At 40.5% G+C, this 23,782-nt stretch overlaps 1 protein-coding gene across 2 annotated transcripts; it reads left to right on the top strand.

Moving 5' to 3' along the window:
• Window positions 1–1,556: 1,556 nt before the first annotated feature.
• On the top strand, window positions 1,557–22,976 carry rnf111 (ring finger protein 111). Of its 2 annotated transcripts, XM_026377989.1 has the most exons (15): window positions 1,557–2,063; window positions 4,906–5,865; window positions 8,927–9,059; window positions 14,642–14,796; window positions 15,684–15,878; window positions 16,026–16,408; window positions 16,994–17,246; window positions 18,425–18,788; window positions 18,880–19,005; window positions 19,175–19,292; window positions 20,246–20,326; window positions 20,799–20,894; window positions 21,182–21,268; window positions 21,674–21,777; window positions 22,722–22,976. In XM_026377989.1, exons 2-15 carry the CDS (start codon window positions 4,989–4,991, stop codon window positions 22,837–22,839), a joined length of 3,090 nt encoding a protein of 1,029 aa, XP_026233774.1. In that variant the 5' UTR covers window positions 1,557–2,063; window positions 4,906–4,988; the 3' UTR covers window positions 22,840–22,976. The 2 variants fall into 2 exon arrangements, with proteins under 2 accessions (XP_026233774.1, XP_026233775.1); XM_026377990.1 differs by lacking the exon at window positions 21,182–21,268.
• The last annotated feature ends 806 nt before the right edge of the window (window positions 22,977–23,782 follow it).

Below are 23,782 nucleotides of genomic sequence, written 5' to 3' on the forward strand. Positions count from 1 at the left end.
TTTTATTTGTCGTTGCTTGACGTGCAGCCGCCTAGTGTGGTGGAGTAGGGCTGCAACTGACAGTATTTATTATAGTCTTTACATTAATCATTAAATTATTTTCAATAAATTCCTTGTTTTTAAGCTCAAAATGGAACTATTTGATAAAAATAAACTAGTCTAACTAACATATTCTAGAAACAAAAGCGTCAACCACCTATGTAAATGACATTATCCCCCTAATTTAGATGAAAACATATTTAGATAAAATGTTGTCATCATAGGTAATGTTGCCATTGCAGACACTCAAAGGTGCTAGATGCGGTTTTTTATTTAATAAGAGTGATTTTTCAAAGAAGCTGAGATAGTTTATTTATTACATACAGAAAATTTGCCATCCCCAAAAGGTAAATGCCTTGTTATGTACATTGTGGAATTCAGATTGATTTTAAAATTCCCATTTGAAAATGTTTTGTAGTGTTTCCCCTGTCCTTCAGCTCATACATTAGTGTACATTAGTTTCTTGCCAATCTCAAAAGAGATTAAGGCTCTCCACTAAAGCCTATCCTAAATTTGCCACCACCTCTGATTCTTGTAGATTGAAAGTCTAATGTGACAAACACAGGATGTAGCACTCTAAATATTGACATGAATTAATTATCTACTCATACTGAAACTGAAAATATTGAAATAAAACGGTTAAGGCGAGTCATTCTGTAAGTTATTAGGTTTTTCTCTGTGAATGTTCATGTGCAGATTACATGTCATGTTTCTTTATATTTTAATTCCACCAAGTCAATGCCAGCAGTAATACAACAAATTTAGGAGCACTATGTCTAAAGATGAACAGCGGTGCCATCTCCATTTCAGTACTTTCTCCTTCTTCTTTTCCTTTGCCTCCATTAAAACCCCATTCTCTGCCTATTTAGACAGTTTACAATAAGTGCACTGACATGATTGTTGATGTGCAAAAAAGAGTAGGCTGAAGCAAAGACTGAAATCAACTAAGCAAATTACATTATATTATATTATATTATATTATATTATATTATATTATATTATATTATATTATATTATATTATATTATATTATATTATATTATATTATATTATATTATATTTAACGTCACCGTTCTTTTCTATAAAATTCTAACAATGTCAGATAATGAGATCTCAGTCACAGGAAACATCAGTATATCTGCATTTTTGTACTTGAAGTATATGTAGATGATAATAGTTGCAGCCTTTTACACATAATAAAGCATTTGTACACTAATCCTGAGAACACTGTGTGTGGTTTACTCTAGTTTTGTTTCCTACATCCGCTGGTGGGCGCACAAGTATTTCAAATCAAGACGTGCCAGCCTGGATTACTGTCAGGACAGTGGGGTTCAGTAATTACACAGATTATAGTAGCATCCTGTGGACACAGGACGAGAAGAAGCTGCCTTAATATCGACACGGAGAGATTTTTTTTTAATCCACGTTGTGCTTTGAAATGTAAAACAGGTTAATGAAGCTGTCGTAAAGTGCCGTAAAGTGACGGAGGGGCTGGTTTGGCGCCCCCGTGCGGCGGTTATGCCAACGGCCGTGTTGTAGCTGTAGCCAGCGAACAGACGACCTACTGGGTAAACAACAGTGGATCCCCTCGGAAGGGAAGGAATGGGAACTTCGTCGAGGGCGAATAGTGAGCCATTCCTATCCTGTCAAATAGAAACATAACAGACAGGTCGTACTGCCTTTCGAGATCCGACGGGGCTCCTGTGCGAGTCAAAATGGCTGCGTATAATCGGGTATTTGATGAGTGAAGTGCAGCTAGCCGTTTCGTTAGCTTAGCTCGTAGCCACTCAGGGCCCATTGCCTTCGATTTGCTTCTCGGCTCAGCTCAGGACTGTGTTGTCAGTTTCACAATCCCGGCCACCGCCGTCCAAGGATCGCGATTTATACGCAGGCCCGCCTAGTTGTAGTTAGAAGTCACATTTAGAGAACTGTCCGTGTCCAGCTCTTGTCATTATTTCCCACAGGATTTGAGCTCACATGTTCTAAAGGGACGGTGACACATTTCGAAGAAGGACTTAGACCCAGGTACGTACTGTCTTTGTTGTCTTCTGTCTGGAGTAACTGTCAGGCTAGCTGGCTATCTGACTTGAGTTTATTTGCTTTTGTTAGTCCTCGCATCTCAACAGAAGTTCCGTTTGTGACCAATATGCTCGTGTTTCAGTGTTTTTCCATGAACACGAATTTTATCTGGCCTCGGTCACTTCAGCAGCGATTGTGGGACACAGACAGACAGACAGCAGCTGCTCGTGTTGTGATTGTTCAGCGTTGGAGAAGCTGCTCAGACTCATGTTCAGGCTCGATACTTTCCAGATAAATACGTTTACATAGCTCTGCTTTGGCCTGTTTAATCAGAGTGCTTAATAGTCGTTTCACAGACATAAAGCACAGTGGGTATCGTTAGCAGCATCTCAGCAGTTCTGGCTCAGTCGTACATCTTGGATTGGATTGCTGTTACATCTCTGTTGCACTAGATATTCTCCTCTATAACTGGTTTAGTAAGTAGTGGCCGCTTTATCTTCTGCGTATCGCTATTTGATCCTCTGTATGAGAAATCAGTGTTATTCAGCTATGATGCATGGGGATTTTTCCATAAATAAGGTCCTCTGAGGCCCCTGAATTCATGCATGTCATTGCGCAGCTCTCTCTGTAGCCTCTATAGGACTTTCACTCAGCAGTGAGTTGTATTTCACATGAGGAAGATTACCTCTTGGCATTTCACTAAAAGTTGGAGGCTTCAAGTCTGGGGACAGCTGTGACACTGTTGAGGGCATTTCGTTTCTGTTAGCAAATGGAATTCATCCCAACATAAAGAAATGCTAATGCTCTCAGGAATGTTGTTGTGTTGCATTTCACTGAAACAGTGCAGGAGAGATGGAAAGGTAATTCTATAGCACCTTTCTCTGGAGCTGTGCAGTAGTTTGAAGCTCACATTTCCACCATGGTTGACATACAGGCTTTGCTTATAAGAAGTCATATATTTATATGCAAATAGAATTACACAGGCATTTTCACAGTCTCTTAACAGCTCCATGTACAATTGCAAAGCAGGACATCCAACTGTCTCAATACTTTGATGAGTGGTTTTCTTTCTAGTGTTCTGTTACAGTACTCATACTTCCAGATGGCCCCATAGACAGAGTTGGTACAATATGTTCCTAAATCATTTGTTTAGATAGTAGCACAATGGTTTTGTTTTCTGGTTGTTGAAGTGTTGTTTCTTGTTTCTGTGGGTGGATCATCAAATGCATACACTGCAGTGCATGAGCGTACACTTGTGTCATTTCTTTATGCTCTGTTCCTAACGTGTGACTTTTTGCTGTGAAACACAGTGCGTTCAGTGAACAGATAAGTAATTAAGACCACAGTGGTATCTGCAATACAGATATCCACACAAAGTTTGGTCACTCCTTCAAAGAGCTGTGATGCTAATAATGTAATGTCAAATCAAATCAAATATCTGATTTTGCAGTGTGTAAACTGTGTGTATGTGTGAGTTTGCTTTTCTAAAATATACAGCAGGGATGGTCAAACCAATCTGCTGCATACACTTTGTGACAGATCAAAGCATCTAGTAAGAACTGATCTCTTACAGATGTTATTTCATATATTGCAAAAAATAATACACTTTAGAGGATATCTGTGAAGCCGCAGCAGAATATGCCCCCAAAATAACTTGGTTTTCTTAAAAGCAGCAAACAGTAACTTACTAAATTTATTTATTTTATTAAAAGGAGCTTTCAGTTTTATTGACAGCTGAAGGAACAGAGACTTTCTTTCTTGCCAATTTGGAAAAGCCAGCTCCCCAGTATTGTAATCTTTGTCAGTGTTAATACCATTGTTGGCTGGCAGAGAGTGTAGTCAGCAGTGTTTCTTCTGAAAATACACATGGAGTCTTAACAGAGACACAAACTTTTTGATGCACTTGTGAAGTAGTCTAAATTTCAGCAGTGCTGGAATTTGGAGTAGATCTGGGAGACCTTACAACATTTTGAAAAGTCTCCCACCACAACATGTCTCTTTTTCTTGGGAGGCAGTTGTTGGTGCACGCAAATACAGACAGGACTGTCCCAACGTCATCACATAAACACAAGGATCCCTTTTCTCTGAGATCCCAATTCCATTTAGTCTGATTCATGCTTTTCTGGAATCAACAGTAAAACACAATAGAATAGTTTTAGTTCTTACTTTTGACTCAGCCTTTGGTGTTTGTTTTCTATCTTTAAACGTCAGCCTTGGATCACACTGTCTTAATTTGTACTAACAAACAAACGTCTGTTAGTGAATGAATGTATTGTCCCACATGTAACAACATTCAATCTAATCTCTGCTGTTTTCTTAATGGTTGATTTCTATGTATGCATAGGCTATTTTTATAGGTTTGTTAAGTCACGTTAAATGATGTTTCCCCCTTTATGTTCTTTTATCTTGTCTTTATATACATGTGCTCTTTGTAATGAACTTAGGGAAGGAGTTAATTGTTTTTATATATACTCATATTTATATCACAGTGAAGCTAGCTAACTGTGTCCTGTGATGAAACAAAATTGATCGAATTGTCTTATTTAATCAGTGGAGTCACGTTGATCTTGACAAGCTGCCTATTTTAACCACTTGTGACTTGCAACTATGTGACTTTAATTTATTTACCTAGTGATTCATTTTAGCATCACATTTAATGGATGAATTAGAACACAGTAGTAGTATTTTTGGTTCATTGGCTAGGCAGGTTTGTTTTTGTTGTTGTTGTTGTGACATTGGTCTAAATATTTTGCAACCCTTGAAAGGTGTGTCACTAGCATAATTATTTATTCTTCGCATGTCATCTCGTGGAATCTTGTGCACCTGTGACACTTCTCCTTTTTTTCAGGTTTTGTGAGATGCAGCAGACAGATGTGTAGGAACTGATGCAAGTATACTTGGTGTTTGCCCTGTGAGGACGGCCCTGCCACCATGAAGAGTGAGGTGCCATCTGAGGCCCCCAGCAGACAGGAGCATCTGAAGGAGTCACTGGTCAACCCAGAGCCTGTCGAGGAAGCCAAGAACTTCGCTAACAACATGGAGGTGATTGGAAAGGCAGGAAGTGAATATGAAACCCTGTGTGAGTCCAGGCATCGGCCCCTGAGGGACACGGGAACACACAGAGACTCAGAACGTAGCCTCCCTGGGCGTAGAAAAAGAAAAGGCCAACAAGCAGGACCATCAGACTGCTCGCTAAAGGAGGGCCACATCAGTGAGAGTTCACTGGCCCCTCAGCGTCCCAGGGTAGAACTTTTACAACACCCGAGTGAGGATGAGCATAATCACGAGTCGTCTTTTAGTGACTGTGCCTCCTCCCCTTCCTCTAGCCTGCGTTTTGGGGACTCAGACACTCTCAGTTCAGAGGATGAAGGGGAAGCTGGAGCAACAGGGGGCCAACACAAGGCTCCTGCCCTGACAACAGGGGGAGCCACTGGAGTTGCCCCCCGTCCTGTTTTGGGTCGAACTCGGGGGACTCGCTCTCATAAGTGGGTGCGGTCTGAGACTGAGCCAGTACTGCTCAAGCGGCCGTGTTTGAACAGTCGACGGTCTTTGCATAGGAAACGCTTTTTGAAAACAGCTCCTGGGGGGGGTCAGCGGACTCAGAAGCAGAAGGAGCGACGATTACTGCAGAGGAAGAAACGTGAAGTGATTGCACGTAGGAAGTACGCTCTACTTCATAGCACCAGTAGTTCCAGTGAGGAGCTGAGTAGTGACTCGTCCTCCCCCTCCTCTACCGAGGCAGAAGATGAGCTGTATGTAGATGTCAGCAGCACCAGCAGCCAACCCAACAGTGCTACTGTAGCCACAGGTAATTAAAACCCTCTCTCTGTTTCAGGAGTATTTTTGTTTTGCTCTGAATTCTTTGTATGGTACTTGACATGTTGTTTCACAATATGATACAGTATATGTTTATGTTGGCTATATTGTCTGGTAAAAGCATTGTAAACCAACAGGGAAGCTTCAGTAACATAATACTGAATCATCACAGTGTGATCAACATAACACTGTGGACTGCAGAGGCCAGACTATTAGAGCCGGAATCGGGCAAGGTTTTTAGGACTGTCAATGTTCATTCATGTTGTTTATACAGTATACCAGGGCCTTTTTATTAGACAACATGGACTTCATAGATATGTGTACACCATAATGTTGCTATATTTATTTGAATGAATGTTCTATTCAGTTTAAGAATAAACCAGGAGGGTATCATCACGGTCAGAACAATATAATGGAAATTATATCTCCTAAAGGTCAGAGGCACTAGACAAAACACACCATCTAGCATTAATTAACATATTTTAATTGAAGTACATTCATGCAGTGTGTATTCATATTCACTGAAAAGCAGAACAGAAAAACAGAATTACTGTTTTTGGAAAAGAGGCCAGCAACAAGAGTTTAACATAAGTTGTCATCAAGAAAAAAAGGTTGTAAGTGTGGTATATTTTTTAGTTGAAATGACTTTCATATCTGTGTGTGTATTTTAACTGTTTATCTAACCTTAGATTCTCAGTTTTCTTCACTTCATAATCAAACGAATGGAATATAGCAGAACTGTCTTAATGTCAGTGTCAGTTATGTCAGTGTCAATATTAATAATCAATAATCAGATTGTTAACACCATTTTAATCAGTGATGTGTAAATTAGAAATTTAAAGAACAGAGATGGTAAACACCAAGTTGCATGAATTATAAATTAAACATCACAATAAAAGATAATGACTTGATTGGACATTGCAGACCTTCTGCTACTAAATGTTACAGGTTGTTAGCTGTTCACTTCCTGAAGTGGTGCCTCTGCTTCAGAACTACTAAGCTCTCTGTGTGTGTGTGTGTGTGTGTGTGTGTACACAACCCTGCAGACTTGCATCTTTTTATGTGCACTGGTTGATGTTGATGCTCAATAGGAACTGGAACATGCTCTCAATGGGATTCGCCGATACAAGAATGAGGGTTTGAGCGAATCTGCAGTTTAGGAACATGTCATATATTTAACATGGATTTTTTATAAGAGCCAAGTTGAGAAAAATATTATGAACATGAGGTCCATTGTCTGTAAGGCTTTGTAATGACTTGGGCACCACTGGTAAAGAAATAGCTACTCCCTTTTGCTTCCATCACATCTGGGCGGCTGTAATGGAAAGTGCAGCCGTCTGTACCTGTTGAAACAACATGTTTATGCAGCTCCTAAATCAAAACCTCGTTTTTCTGCTCTCACTCTCAACAAAGTAGCTCAGCCCAGTGTGCACATGAGGGACACCTTCTATTTTTTGAGCTGAAGCATTCCAGCAATTACAACAGGAGTCAGAATAACCTTGGAAAAGCCCCACCTCTAACCTGATTCATTGTTAGCCTCAGCATTATTTTTGCTGCTGTGGCCCTAGGGGAGAATGGAAAGTTAGTTGTTGTGCCTCAGTGGTGGGAGGCAGATGGGAGACAACTCAGACACAGTTGAGCGGCAGCCATTGCATAGAAACAGGAGGTCTCAGAGGGAAAACAAGGCAAGGCACAGCAGGGCGAAGCAAGGAGGCAAGTGATAAAGGCTGCCTTCTAAGTGTCCAGAGTTGGAGCAGGTGTGTGATGAGGCCATGAAACTGTTTACTCTCACCTGTAACCTGAGGTCAGCAGAAGATTTTAAACAGTATCTTTGAATGCAAGTCGCACCTGGATCTAGTCATTCCCTCATGCACTTGACAATGAAATACATCAAAATATGTGACCACTGAACATATTGGTTAAATCTTTTTGTCATAAAGCCATGGTTAAAATAAAATGTGTAGATTTGGTTCAGCTAACCATGCACTGTACACACTGGTTACAATTACCAAACTCAAAAGGGGTTGTTATTTGTGTAACCACATGAATGCTTCACCAGAGCGCCAGGTAGCTAGACTTGCAGAGGGTGCTAAGCAGCAGTTCTCAGGAGATGATTGGAATAGAAATCACACTGGGGACTTATGAACTTCACTAGTGTGGCAAGTCACTTAGTGGTGTGCACAAAGGCATGATCTACAACACTGCAGCATAATGATTGTTACTAATTTATGTGAGTAATGTAACAGCTAGTTTCAGTTGTGTCATATAAATTATTTTAAAGCGCTTCAAGTAGCTTTCACAGACGCTTTCTGTTCAATTCTAGATGACTTTGAAGCTATGCCCACAATCACGACATTGGTTACAATAAACAAATGTATCTAAATGTGTAGGTTTCTGTAGGTTGACATTGATATGATTAACAGTTACTATCCGAGATAGAAGGTTTGTCATCACATTTCATATGGAAAGCTTAAGAATGTGGGAGAGAATCTGTAACTTTGACTCAAACACCAGATGCGTGAGTCAGCAACTCTCACTTACGCAGAGAAACTGTGTAAGTGAATAATTAGAAACAGGCATGAGACTGTGAGCGCAAGTAAATCTATATTTTTTGCTGTGACAATATGTGCTAGATTGTCCTCACCACTGTTGGGGACTAAAATTATGGATTCACGCCTGAGCTTATCTGTAAAATAAACCTCTAGAATAAAGTTTGTGTTCAGTTAATTTTAGTAATGACAATACAGAATTTATTTGGGCAGACAATGCAAACACAAGCACTGTCTTTATGAAGAAGGTTAAGGAGCATAAAGTTATTGCAGGGTTTCTTTTTCTACTTGTCACTGAAAATAGTTCCTTGTTCTATGACTGTATATTAAGTGTATTCACTATATGTTATGAGCAATACAGACTTTGAAATAATAGCCTGCGAGCTGAAAGTTGTGCTTTCAAGCACAGTGCATTCATTTTCTTGCAGCTTGATGTTTTCTTTGCCCTTTTCAGATTGTATGGTGTTTTTGAGTACTAATGCTAATTTCCTCTGGTGAATTCAGGTGGTCTGGATGAGGATGTGGTGGTGATTGAGGCAACTCCAGCTCCAGCTCCTGCTGTCCCTGCAAGCGAAGAGATCAACGTAACCTCGACAGACAGTGAGGTGGAGATTGTCACTGTTGGAGATGGTTTCAGGTAGGCATCTCTTCTTTGTATTATTATTGTAGTTGTTGGTGGTATTGGCTTAAATAAAGTCTATTTAATGCATTTTTCATCTAATCAGATGTGTGATCAAATTAATCCGATTATTCACATTGAGTAATCATAACACCACAGTGACATTCACTATCAGACTAAACGACTCCATCTTCTTACCACTCATATGAGGGTCATATACTGGGTCCCCCCACAGCACTCCCACACTGACTGTTATTTGAGGTTTGTTGCTGCATTCATCCTCACTAGCTTGATTAAATTGTCCCATCCAGCTGCCACATGTAGAAAGGGCTCTACGTTTCACAAATAAACTGTCATAGTTGTTGTGTTTCATCATGTATTTGCTCAAGCCAGTTCACTGCCTTGTCTGGTTAAACCACAGACTGTATGTCAGTCATGAGGTGTTGATGACCCTAAGTTAAGACAGATCTGCCATTAGGAAAACAGCTGTTTAATTGTTTTTATTCTGTTTATTTTAGTTCTGTTTGTTAGATGACATTGGACGTGAAGTTCCCCTTCAGTTTCTTTCGCATGACTACTTATGTGTTGTTCCCCTTTCTTTATAGCACGAAGAACCCCCTTTCCCATTATGGCTAAGACACTGTATGCTATTTGTGTTGTGTTTACAGTTTTTATAAAACAGAAAGCTAACATGTTGTTTCTGGGATGCACTATGCAAACTCAGATGTTAGTTAATGGTATGTACCACTGTGGAAAGACTGACTTGTGCACTGGTGCTGGAATACAGCGTGCAGTTGGAAGCTTTAGCTTGCTCATGAGCCTGTCACATTTCTGATTGTGCTCATAGCAGCACACGGAAACAGTATGTAGCAATATTCTGGTAAACCAGTGAGTGTTAAGAACAAACAGGATTATGTTGTTTGGATGATTTTGTAAGCAAGAATAAGAACTTTACATGGTCAAATTGATTTATTTTTACAATGTGAAGCCGATCTATATATTGAAGTGTTGACTTAATTTTCTTAGAGCAGCTCATTATTAAAGATGGGAGCTGCTGGCCTCAGCTCTCCATACATTTTGCTCTTATACCTTCTCTTCTCAGGGTAAGACAATGGTGTTAGATTTTGCGTCGTGCCCATATATTAATCTCTATATATTGGTGGCCAAGTGGATAATCTATTGTCAGTTTAAGGACTTTGTAAAGACCTTAACCAGAGTATCTGTGCCTTCAGGCGCAGAGGTAGAAAAAGAAGTAAATGCAGGTTGCTGATTGCCGTTCATGTATGATTCTTTAGATAAAAGAGCCCAGGATGGGGTGCGGTGTAGTGCTCCTGTGGTTTCCCTTTGCTCATGGATTCCATAGCTCACATTGCCCAGATAAAGCAGGCATAGTAGAGCTGCGTGCCTAGTTGTTTATAGCAGTGAAACCACATGATTCTGAAGGGACCTGCTCAGTGCTCCTGTTCAACTCTTTCTAGAAATATCACACATAAAACTGACTGTGTGACAAAGTGTTCATAATTAGCCTGTCTCATATATGGACGTTTTAAGTGGAGGAGGCGAAAAGTCACTTTGAGCTTGTTGAAGGGTAATTTTGTTATATGGGACTCATATGTTAAAACCATATGTTCCCAGTATTAGTTAAATACTTGGCAATTAACACTGAGAGTGGCATTGAATAACTAGTGCCCCAGGAAGCGAATAACCATGAACATGTACGCTGTAGCCTATTTACTATAAATCATGTGAAGTTGGAATTTCAGTTTAGTTTTACTTTTGTTTGAATTCTTTTTAGCAATGAAATGTCTAGTTGATAATGATGATGTTTTTTGACACTCAGTCATTTTGTTGGTGGTATTATAAACATGAAAGATTTACTTTAGACGTGACATGAAAATTAATGCAAATTGTACACTTGAACAAACTGCACAACTCTAAACTTGGTTACTGTTTTGTCCTACATACTGTAGTACCCATCATTATCTAGCATGCATATTTTTAAAGGAAGTTGTTAAGTAGGGTAGTTGATGAGGGTTTTCTGCTTTGGGCTTAAAAATACAGTGGAGTAATCTTTGGATGATTTATGAATTGGAAAATATTGTTTTGTTTCCTAAAGGAACTGCTGAATATTTACAGTTTGGGAGCAGTGCATTTTCAGAAGATATCTCCTACTGTCTTTCACTGCAGCCCTCTCCATTTTCCACACCACATTGAGACTGTTATTGCCCCATTCTCATCATATGACGTCCTATCTCAATACTCTCCTAATTCCTCATGTAGGCGATTATGCAGCTATGCAGATCACTTGACAGACCTCTATGTTAACCTCCCTCGCTGTTTCCCCTTCTGCACCTCTCCCCCAGCAGTATCTTTTTCTCTCCCCCACTTTATATTAAGGTATCATAAATATCTGAAAATAGTTCTGGGAATTGATTACACCAAGCTTTGAATGCCATAGATTGTCTAATCTGGCTCACCCTCAAAGATGTCCCAGCCTGCTCGAGAATGTGGAGATGAGCCTTTCTGAAGGGGGGATGGGCAGCAGCAGAGCAAGAGGGCAGAGAATCAGAAGCCAACAGAATGAGGAATCACCACCAATTAGTGAATGTGCATTTGTGTGCAGGTTACGTGAAGTCAGGAACAGTACACGTGGCTGCAAACACAAACACACATACATATTGTATCATGTCCTCGGCTGTTTTATTGTTTGTTCAGGCTTGTTTTTGTAGTTTACGAGCTGGGTTGTTGATTGGTTGCCTCTGATTGCATCAATTTAATTTTGACCACGTGCAAATATCATGAGCAATGTGATGTTTCTGTCATCCTGTATAAACCTGCTTCAGAGTCTTTGTCGCAGTCACTCAAAATTCTCAAAATAAAACCTGCATTAGTATTTTTATAATATCTGGATGGAAGAGTAGCAGTCTGTTACTGCTGCAGCACAAAGGTTTGGACATGATTTGCCTTTCTTTATCCCCAGCTTGTACAAAATGTGGAAGTTAAATTCAGTTTTAAAAGAACGGCTGAGTTTTGTGGACATGATGTAAAATGTTAATGAATTCAGGGCAAAGTGACAATTTTTAACTCTTTTCATATTGCTCACAATGTCAGAATGGATATGTTTAATTTGAACTGCTAGCTGTTATTATTTTTCCCTGCTGGTCTGCAGTTCACTCACGTGCAAAGCAGGGTGTTAGGAGAACATTCCAGTGTTTTTACCAGTGCATTGTGGGGCATGGTTGGCGACTGGTTTGCACAGAGTCCAAAGTTACAATATATAGTTATAAATTAGCTGATACAGGTGTATTAATACAATCTGCCCATGACCTGATTCTGCAGATTATTTCAAGACATGCATAGTAACAGGGTCACACAACCTTTTCATTATATTTTTCATTTTAATCCTGTCTGACACATACTGTCATCAGGACTGCAGTGCAGATCCAGTCCAGTTATATGGCTAAAAACAAAGTCACTTGCTTAGTAGTTTGTGTTTTTACACTTACAAGCATTATCCTAAGCAACATGTACTGTAACAACTGTGTAAACATGCAGTGTTTGCTACTATTAAATTGTGTTGTCTTATATGGACAGGTATTGCTATAATTTTGTTCACTCTATTTATATAATTCATTAACCCCATTATGTAAATTACATTCATATTAGACTGTATTAGTTTTTAGCCCTGTATTATTGTGCTTAAGAAACCACTAATGAAGTTTATTTGTTATAGTGTAATGTAAATAATAGAGAAGACTCAGTGCTGGGTGTCCAGAGATACTCGACCTACACTACTCAGTGCTGAGAGTTAGAAAGTGACATCATAGTAGCTTTAATTTCGGAGACAAACTCTTTTGCCTTTACAGAGATTGATGCCTCACATTGTTTACCACACATTGTTATTCCTTCCTCGTATGACCTCCTCCCTTTAATTCCCAAACTCCCAGCCTTAGCTGTCCATAGCATCAGTCCCAGCAGTTTACACTACATTACCGCAGCCCCAGTCCCTGGAGTATGTGGCTCACATCATGTTGGCTTGGCACAACCTCAGCTTTGCCAAGCCACCCATTCCCATAGTGTTCATGTTTACAATGTACTGTTTTCCTCTTGGCTAACCCTCCCACCCCCCTCCAACCCTCAGGAGGTCATGGTGGTAAACAGATATTTACAAAATAATCCCAAGTCTACTTAATTATGAGCTCATCCCAAGTGGCTAGTCCTGCTCCCCTGGATCAACCCAGAGCTGAGGAGCCTGGCCAATTAGACCCTAACACAACCACCATGCACCCTGCCCTCCATACCACCCTCATTGCTGTGAGTTTTGTGGGTAATAATAATAATAAGTGTGTGTCTTTGCATGCTGCATGTACATAGAGTTTGCTTTTGCTATTTGTTAAGTAAGAAGGTTAATAAGCTTCCTTGTGTATTCCTTTTTTATTGTTGTTCAGCTTGTCTCACAGGAAATTGAACTGGATGCACCCACAGTATGAGCTAATGGGAATCCCCCTTATCACAAACAGCAGTGAGAATGGCATTTCCTGCATTAAAACACATCTGAGGAATTTGAGCAAAGACAAACTCTTAATTAAGCTTTCTAAATAAAGAGGAATGGATCAGTATAGTTTAATCATATAGCCACTGAACTTCTGCACACAGGTGATTCCTCACATTCAAATTCTCTTATATTATGCTGAAGTCATGTGGTGGCTAATTCGGTATCCTATGGGGCAGGCTCAGGGAAACACCCTGGCTGGATGCCTCTCTTGTCATAAAGCTAGACATTGCGCTATATATAAATTGATGCCAGTTTTAAGGTTCCAATTCACTTGATCCATCTGACTGTGGTCTGGAAACAAGACTCTTGCACTATTCCAGTAAGTATTTATTGAATCACTTGACAATTTCTTACGTATCAGATTTAATCAATAAGAATGATAATCAATAAGAGTTACTGATCAGTCTACAGTTTACTCTGGTACATCAGAAGCTGTGGTTTTACAAGGCTGTGATGTTGGCACACAGATATACAGCCTTTTCCCTCTGCTCCTATGTATTTTGTAAAATCTCCCAAGGAGCAGCAGTGAAATCCCCCAGCCACAAAGCTCCATGGTATCCAGCTTTACGGCACTCCCATACAGTTTCTTGTGTCTTGTCCCTCGGGCTCATCCCTCCTCCCTCAGATCACCTGGCTTTATCGTACTGTGGGGGAAATGCAGCTATTCCCTGGCGTCTCACTTGTTTGAGAGAGAAAATTAAAAGTAATAAGGGCTGCAGGCAGGGCAATGGAGATATAGAGCATTTAAACAAAATGTGTAAAGAGTAGGTTTAGTTTGAAGTAATTTGGAAGTTATTGACGCAGGGCTCCATATATTTGTTTTTAAAACTACTACTCCCACTTTGTAGCAGACCTGATGTAAATGCTTTTGTCAGAATGGCCTATTGTTACTTCTTGGAGTTTGTTTTGCCAGTCCTGGAAATGAGTTAGAGAATCTGGCTCTGGTGAAGCAAATTCTTCACTGAGCTGTGAGAATAATCCTGGCGGTCTTGTATTGCAGTTTTGTGTAATACTTTTAAAAAGAAAAAGGTCTGTATGTCTACAGGTCACGCTCAGTGGGGGGTCTTGGCAGAATTTGGGCTAATAGTTGCTCCCAGAGTCGCCTCCAAGAGCCACGTGGACGTCACAGACTCTCCACCGTCATCCAGCCACTGCGCCAGAATGCAGGAGAGGTGGTGGATCTCACTGTGGATGAAGATGGTAAGAAAAGTCACAAATAATTAAAAAGTGTTCTCACAAACTTCCATCTCACTGTGCCAACAACAAAACTTTAAATATTTCAAAAGAGTTTCTTTAGGCCACTTTATACCTTGGATTTCATTTAAATTAAGTTAGGCCTCAAAGATAATGATAGATGTTAGCATAAACAGTATTTCAGATCCTGACATAAGAGTTTATTAAATCAGACAGTAAAACTAGAAACTCTGTTCTCCTAACGAGGTGTATATTGTACATAAAGCATCAAGTGGCACCATATTTCTTTGCCTTTCTATTTTTTATTTTCTGTAAAGGCTAGCGACTTTGTAACCTAAGGTATCTGTGTGATTTTCAGTGTCAGACTCTTTATCAGCCCACACCAATGATGGATAGCAAAATGGCAGTGCACTGAGTATTAGAGTATTTGCATTTCTTAGGAGAATGAGGGGAAATTAATTTGTGAATATGAAAAGTAGATGGAGTTCACACTCTGGAATGCTAATAGGGTTTTTCTCTTCTCTGCTGCTAAGCCTCAGGAGGCGAGTACACACATGCTACAGTCTAAAGTGGGATAATTCTTTCTAAACATCAAGCTGTATTTTTGCTGGTCATACATATTGTGAAAATAATGCCTTTTGAGCAACACATAACATGTTACATCCAGATGTTTTCATTTTAAATTCATAAAGTTTAGTTAAGTATTTCTGTAAGTTTATTTGAAAACTCATCAAAATTGTATTTACTTCTAGATCAAATAAATACAACTGATATTTGGATAATTTTGAAAACAAAAGTCAAATAGTTTAGATTTTGTCATGAAATAATTCAAAGTGAAACATTTTCCTGCTTATATCTCTCTACAATTTAATTCATGGACTTTTCCTCCACAGATCTCTCAGTTGTGCCAACAACCTCTGGCAGCATTCACCCTCAAACAGTCAGGTCATCCTCGTCATCATCTTCCCATCATGCCTCTACCTCAGAGATCAATGATGCCCCAGGCCCTTCCACTAGCTGTCCAGGCCCAATATCTGAAAGTATGCACACACAGAGGCCAAGTGGCTCCACTCGCACAGCCACAGAGGGTAAGACAGGATGTGGCATGTTGATATCAGCTGCTAAAGACAGTGTCAGTGCATGGAAGCAGCTTGGGTCCAAGAATACTTCTTTGCAGCTGCTGATATACACACACTGTATATTATATATCTAATCGCGTATCTTTCTTTCATTAGATGACAGCAGACCAGGTTTGTCAGGTACAACAGGAGAAAACACAGGCACAGCCATGCCCAGACTCCCATCCTGCTGTCAGCAGCACTCCCCGTGCGGAGGCCCCTCACCTAGTCACTTGTCCCTGAGCCACTCCCATTCGAGCTGCTTGCAGGCGTCATCTTCTCAGCAGACCAGTGGCTCTCAGCACATCCACGGTCACAGCCACAGCAGTACCCACCACTTCCACCATGTCCATCACCCAGCACCTCAGCCCATTGGTTCCCTTCCCTTTCAAGAGCCGAGCTGCCCAGTGGAGCGACCCAATGCTCTGCCTGCATCCTGCGCTGGAGTCAGCAGCAGTAACAGTGGTAGCAGCAGCAACACAGCCCACTACCATGACCAGGTATGCCCATCCTGCAACACCAACATAATGTAGCTGTAGTTGTTTTTGTTGTATCACTTTTAGTGTCGCTTTACACATATATATAAAACATCTATAAAAACCCATCACTCACCTATTGAGGTTTGAGTAATTGTGTGATTCAACTCATGTAGAAAACTGTATGACTCAAATATATATCACTCGCCACTACGAAAATGATTCCACCTATATGTTTTTCTTCACTCTCAGAGATGGATAGTGTAGTGATAAGATTGCCGTCTTCTGTTCAAATTCTCCAGTAGGGATCCTTTAGATAAGACCTTCTAACACTCACCCTGTCTGCCTTTGTACCTTGTACCTCACTGTAATTCGCTTTGGATAAAAGCGCCGGCTAAATATCAATATAATTATAAATATTTAAAAAAAACAACAGTAAAAAGTGGATTTTATTGTACATAGAATAAGAGATGAGTCGCATGTGTGGCTGTATTTTAACTCTTAGAACATTTTCTCAAAGGAAACGTGGCCTCATAAAGACTCATTTAGCATTCCACAAGAGAAGTGTGTCCTTGTTCTTTATGCGACATCTCTGCCTTCCTCCCACAGCAAACTCTGCCCGTGGACCTGAGCAACAGCAGTGTTCGAAGTGGTGGAAACAGCGGGACTAGTTTCCATGGCAGCACCTCAGCCTTTGACCCATGCTGCCCAGGCTCCACCTCACGGCCTCCTGCTTATGTTTCCCAGGCCACCCCCGGGCCCAGTCAACCAGCTGTGGTGGACTCCTTTAGCTCCTCCATGGTTGCTCAGCCCCAGCCACAAACACAACCCCAGCCTTGCAGACATTACATGCACCCCCCATGTGAGTATACCACCTACATCCTAGAAAACAGACTTTCAACACTGGTTTTATTCCTCTGAGTTTTTCAAATCAGATTTCCAAATGCTGCTGCTGCATTTGGAACATTTGCTCATTTGCAGTGCTATAGTAGTTGTGAAAATTGGCAGCCAGCTGCACTCCTAAAAGCTAATGCTAATGGTAATTAACAGAGCATGATGGTTAATGTGCCAAGTGCTGTGGGAACCGTACCAGGCAGAAGTAGTTAATTGCTCATTCTACTCAGAATAGCTCAGTATGGAGAGTGAAGGGGTGTGACAAGGCTTTCTCGTGGGGATGTGGTAAGACAGTTAGTTGCTTCTGGAGCTTATACTCACCTCTTTCTTGCATGACGCTCCCTATTTTCAATTCTGCTTAGGACAAGTATGGTATGTGATAGGGGTGCTGTGATTTAGTTCAGGACTTTTATTTTTGAGGATCACAAACACTAAAGAACAGCTGTGTGTGTTAAGTCTGTGACATGATTGCCATCCCTGTTCTCTACTAAATAACAAAATGTTCCCACACTGCTGACTTGAATGTTTGAGGGTCTGCAATCTCAGTGTTACTATCTATAGTGAGCTAATTAAACCATCATGGTTGTGGTCTCACTTTCAGAACCATTACATCACTATTCAATAGGTATTCAGTATATGGTTCACAGTAATGACTTAGGATTGTTTTATCTTTGGCAGAAACCTGCCACATTAATAGCGAGAGACAACAACAACAAGATACCGCTACAAATGCATCATCTGTAACATGATGAGTCAAGATATATATCTTTATGCTGGCATAAAGTATAAATGTGGAACCCTTTGACTCACTCACACGTTGGACCGATGCCTGAGGTCACAAATTGCTAAAATAATCGTTTCTTTAAAGGATACGTCAGGTGACATACACAATGTGCTGTATAGTTTGAGCCATATTCATAAATACTTACTAATGCTTTATTAAAAATGAAACTATATGTTTGTAACCCAGTTTTTTAATGAATGCCTTTAGTAAGAAGAAACGGCAGAAAACCCAGAGAGCACTTGTCATTGTTAGATTTAGCATTTCAACAGGATTTGTTTACAATAACAATAATTTAGAATATCTCCAGTCTTATCCTTCAGTGTTAAAATGCTTTATCTTTCCCTTTCTTTCCTCTAATCCAGATGGCTCTCTAGCACGGTCACTGCATCATCAGCCCTCTACCGCCTGTCCTCACTCCCATGGGAACCCCCAGCTTACGCCGCAGCCCCCTCCACAAGGCGATTATGTCATTCCTCACACTGTCACCTTTCATCCGCCACTGCCATCACACCCTTCCGGCCACACCGTGCCCCCTGCCCCTCCCCCTCCTCTAGCAACTCACCACCTTTCTAGTTCAAGTGCCCCACTGGCCCAGCACCTGTCTACGGACCACCAGACCCTGCCACACCATATGCCAGCACTGGGAGCCTCTGTGCAAAGGCTCCATCAACATGAGATTCTGCAGAGGATGGAGGTCCAGAGGCGCAGGATGATGCAGCACCCAACGTGAGTATTCTGAGTACTAATGTTGGTGTAAAAGATAAAACTCCATTCGTGAACCATTCTTTGTTTAACCAGTGTTTGCCTTTTCTTGCAGACGAGCGCATGAGCGTCCGCCTCCACACCCCCACAGAATGCACCCCAACTACGGCCACGGACACCACATCCATGTGCCACAAACTATGTCTTCCCATCCTCGCCAGCCTGAGCAAAGAACAGCATGGTCAGTATTAGGAGCTCGGCAGAGCTTGGCTCTGGTTTTAGACCCAGTTCAACCCAGGTCTAATCAGCTAATCAAATATTAGTGATGACTAACGTGAACCTGTGGTTCTTTGGTTTTATGTTCATGCCTAGTAGAGATGACTGATCACTATTAATGTATTTGTCAACAGGGAGCTTGGCATCGAGGCTGGAGTGACTATGCCACCATACCCTTCAGGGCACTTGCACTCCCACCTGCCCCACTACCACCCTCCCCCTAGACTGCACCACTTCCCCATCCCCTTCATGGTGAGAGAAACCCTCAACACACATGCATACATTAGCATAAATGAGAAAGAATCACTTTTCTATGAAGTCTGACTGGGATTAATGGTGTTGGCCCCTTATTTATAGCATCAGTTATTTCAAGGATGGTTTGGTGAACCAAATGAATAATGCATTAGCAATTAATAGTGGCTCATCAGGCATTTCGAGTGCACACTCAACAAATTCACAAGCCTTGAGTCAGATCCTGTAGTCGACACTTTTATCATGATATATTTTTTTCCATTGTCTCCCTCAAACAACCAAACCAGTTGTTTTGGCAATGAGTACTTCTCTGTAGCATCAGTGTGGGAGCTGAGAAAGTCCTTATGCTGTTGAAGTTTCCGAGGTGTTTTGAATATATCCACAGCTAATCGCAGAATGAACAGGTAGAGAAATAGAACCAAAGTATATTTAAGTGAATTTGGATGAACACACAGCATATTTATTAGGCATTAGTTATAATACATGTTTAAGAAACAACCTTTATAATAAACTTCGATTGCATCTGTGGCTGAACCTGATGGGGTGTGGGTGGCGCCCACCTATAATAATAATAACTCTACATCTTACTGTGTTTGATGTTCATCTGAACTGTTGCTTATGCACTGCTGGCTGCTGTGCTCCTCTAGCTACAGCATCTCTTCCTGACCAGTCAACAAGGAGAGAAATCGAGGCATCTCTACTATTTACCCAAATACACAAACAAATGCAGAAATATAGGTGCAAATCAAAGTACTAAGCCACTACCTTATGGCATATGTTATTTTGAGCTCTCACCAGAAATTCAGGACCGGGTCCTGAGTGAAACAGGTTCAGCAAAAGGTGTGTGATGATAATGTGTGGTGGTTGTGTTTCAGACGGACTAAGTGTATTTAAACAAGTGTTTACCAGGCTAAACGTTAATGTATATGTTATATTTGCTTTCTCTCTTGTAGCACGCTGGCATATCTGAAGTGACCTACCCGCACATTCGGTACATCTCATCTAGAATGGGTGGCTTTGGAAGAACCTATGAGGTGAGGTGTTTGTTGTATAAAGGACCATTGCTAAATGTGTTTTTATGAGCCCAAGGACAAATAAGGCAAGCATGCAACAATTATATCACTGCTTCACTCACCACCACTGTCATTGTATTAACTTTATAATAGCTTGATTCATCACTACATGAGTCATCATTATTTAGCTCATGTTTTGATGAAGTCAAAACCATTTTTAGTTCAGCATTTAAAATAAACACTGCAATTGGATAAACACAGCTGCCATAAGGAAGAGAGAAGAAATGAGAAAGTTAACAGTCAACAACAAGGGTGTTAACAAGACTAACTGGTAAAGTCAGTAGTCATTGGTGGGGATTATTGAATGAATAGCTGAGGTTCAGTTGGGGAAAAAGCACTCATACAACAAGAGAAATGTCTGTCTGTCCAGTGCAAAAGCCCTCCACACGTTTCTTCCAGCCTCATAGTGATGTGTTTGTACCACTTTCTCCAGGACCTGCTGCATTTAGAGGAAAGACTGGGGACTGTGAACCGAGGAGCCTCTCAGGGAACCATAGAGAGGTGCACTTACCCACACAAGTACAAAAAGGTGAGTGTCTGTGAGAGTGTGTGTAGCTCTGGGCTGTATATAGTGTGCAATGGATTATGAACATACTGTGTACGGTTTTGCATGTCTGTTACAGTTTATTCTGGGACAGAGTGCGCAGTGGTCTTTTGTGCTTATTTCAAACGTCTGATGTTTTGCCAACATTTAGAAAATACTGTAGTGTCTTTTACCAGAGTTTGCAGCTGTGAAGACATTGTTTGGGAACAGTTTCCTTAGAGGTTTCCAAATGTATCTAAATAAGCAATCTAACACCCTGCCACCCAATACAGAAGGTGTTGGAGAGAGACATTGACCAACAGTTAACCCCTGAAGCTTGGGCATCTATTGGGAAAAATATGCACGCTACCCCAGAATCGGTGAGAAATAATAAAACAAATCAATTTGGAAACATGTCTCTGCTCACATGTACAGTAGATGTTAGTATTAGTCTTGGGGGCAAGGGAATTCGGCTAATAACTTTGACTTGAATACCTGTGTTTAACATAGAGACAACAGATAGCAAGTTATTTTTCTGTTTTCAGGACAAAATGACCATTCTCTCTGTCCCCAAAGGAATATAATGTTTGGTTTTACTTTTTTAAATGTTTGATTTAAATATAGATAATATAAGATCTTCATACAAATGTCATTTGTATTTCTAATGTTACTACAGGGTTTTAGTTGAGCAGTTTAATGTGTTTAACAGAGAGTGAATTAACCATTTGTAATGAGACTGATGCCGCTCATCAGAAGTCACGTTTCCAAATATTTCCCACAAACAGAGAAAGCTGCATGGTAAGCAAGACGAAGACGAGGGGGCGGATGAAGACACTGAAGAAAAATGCACCATTTGTCTGTCAATACTGGAGGAAGGGGAAGACGTCAGGTAAATGGCCCCCCTCCAGGGTGTTGGCTCCGTTGGTTGCTCGCAGTTTTCACTGTGTTCAATTATGCTTTTAAGGGGTGTGTCTGTGGGCCTGTGAACACAGACATGTGGGATGGCAGGTGTATTTGTTCCATTTCCCCCCGCCTCTTGAGATATATTTTTTTAAAACCCAAAGGTATAGTAATCAGCAGAAAACCCCAGAGTGCCTTAAAATTACCAGCCTCATGGAACTGCTTTTTGGCACTCACTCAGGTTTTTTAAAAGAAGGATTTTCTGCCCTCTGTTGGTGTAAAAGGAGATGATGAGTGTCATGTTGGATGTCTTTTAAACCAGTTGAGTTTTTGTTAAATTACTTAAAGTGATGGCCTGTAATGATTTTACTGAGTTTTCATATTGAGGTGAAACACTGAAACACATTTTTACAAATTGTTATTGATGGAAATATTTTTTCATTAATTCTTTGCAGGTTTTACACAGTCTGCTGTTCTTTACCCCTGTTGTAAAGCATCAGTGTTTCCTTGATTTTTAAGCTAGTTAGCTTTCTTGTGTTATCAAATCAACTTGACTTAACTTAGGAATGTGGAAGTTGACAGAGCGTTTAGTTTGTGCTCAGAGGTCAACACACAGAATGAATAATGAAAACTGAGACTTGCTTAGTTAAAGGCTGCTTTATGCTTCCTTATGACCAATAATGTAACTACATGTGGTGCAGATGCAGACTGAAACAGCTGTGACTGGTTCACAATGTAGATTGTTAGTCTCTGACTATTATCTGTAAGCGTAATGTCCACTGATGTGAGATAAACGTGCATCTGAAGATATCTGAAATGTTCCCCTTTTTTCCCGCCTGCTGTGTTTTCATTGCATTTTTGACGATAAGATGAATATTAAGGTCGACCAGGTTTTGCAGTTTCTCATCCCTCTTGCTTCTGCTTCCCTTTCAGGCGCCTACCATGTATGCACCTCTTCCATCAGCTGTGTGTGGATCAGTGGCTCCTCACCAATAAGAAGTGCCCCATCTGCAGAGTGGACATTGAGGCGCAGTTGTCTGCTGAGAGTTGATGCTGTTTTTCTAAAAACCCCTTTTGTTGAAAATTTATTTTGAGATCATATTAATTTTCTCTTCAGTACTGCAGTCAACCAAAGATGGCATGAATTACCTGTGCAGCTCTACTACAAGAAAATAAATACAAAACAAACAAAAAAACACCTGACAAAAAAGCATTGAGCCTAGAGTGCCAGCTATCACATATTACTACAACAGCTAGAATTCTCCATTAAGGGTTTAAGATTTTATTGTATTTATAAAGCTTTTATGTAGCTTTCGATTGTTTCCTCAAGTGTCATTTTTGTTTTGTTTCTCTGCATGTTTCCTTGCAATGCATTTCTTTGCACATATAACGTGGGCTTAACACAGCCTAACAACTTGCAGGTGAGGATAGCTGCTCTAGTAAAGACGCATTTCTGTAAACCTAATGCCTCGCTTTACTAGAATAGAATGTCAACCTCCAGTTTGGAAAAAAAAAAAAACATTGCAGGATTCATTTTACCAATCATTGTATTGATTAGTTTGTTTAGAAGATGTGGATTGTTAGTGAAAGATGTTTTTTAAGTAAATCAAGACATTCCTGACTAGGGAAATATGTTAACAGATCAGCTGCTGTATTAGTGCACACCCAGTATTTCTAGAGTGGAAATAAACTCCAATGTTCACCTCACTCCCAGAATATGCACATGCTTTGCTATGATTACACCTCGTTCCAGCACCTTCATTTGACTAAACCACCATTATCACCACCATCTGATGTATTTTAGAGAACAAGAAAAAGAATGTCACATCCCCCTCTCGACTATTCTTTCTAAGCTGAACGATTTTTGGGATCTGCTGTGAATCTTTTCCTTTCGCTGGGGTTTCTTCCTGCAGAAGGGACTGTGTTGGTTAGGTTTCTGTAAGGTGATCTCAGGTCTACGTGTGTGTGTAAGAGATTTCACATGAGCCTGAAAC

The sequence above is a fragment of the Anabas testudineus genome, chromosome 3, assembly GCF_900324465.2.
Source record: "Anabas testudineus chromosome 3, fAnaTes1.2, whole genome shotgun sequence".
Lineage (NCBI taxonomy): Eukaryota > Metazoa > Chordata > Actinopteri > Anabantiformes > Anabantidae > Anabas > Anabas testudineus.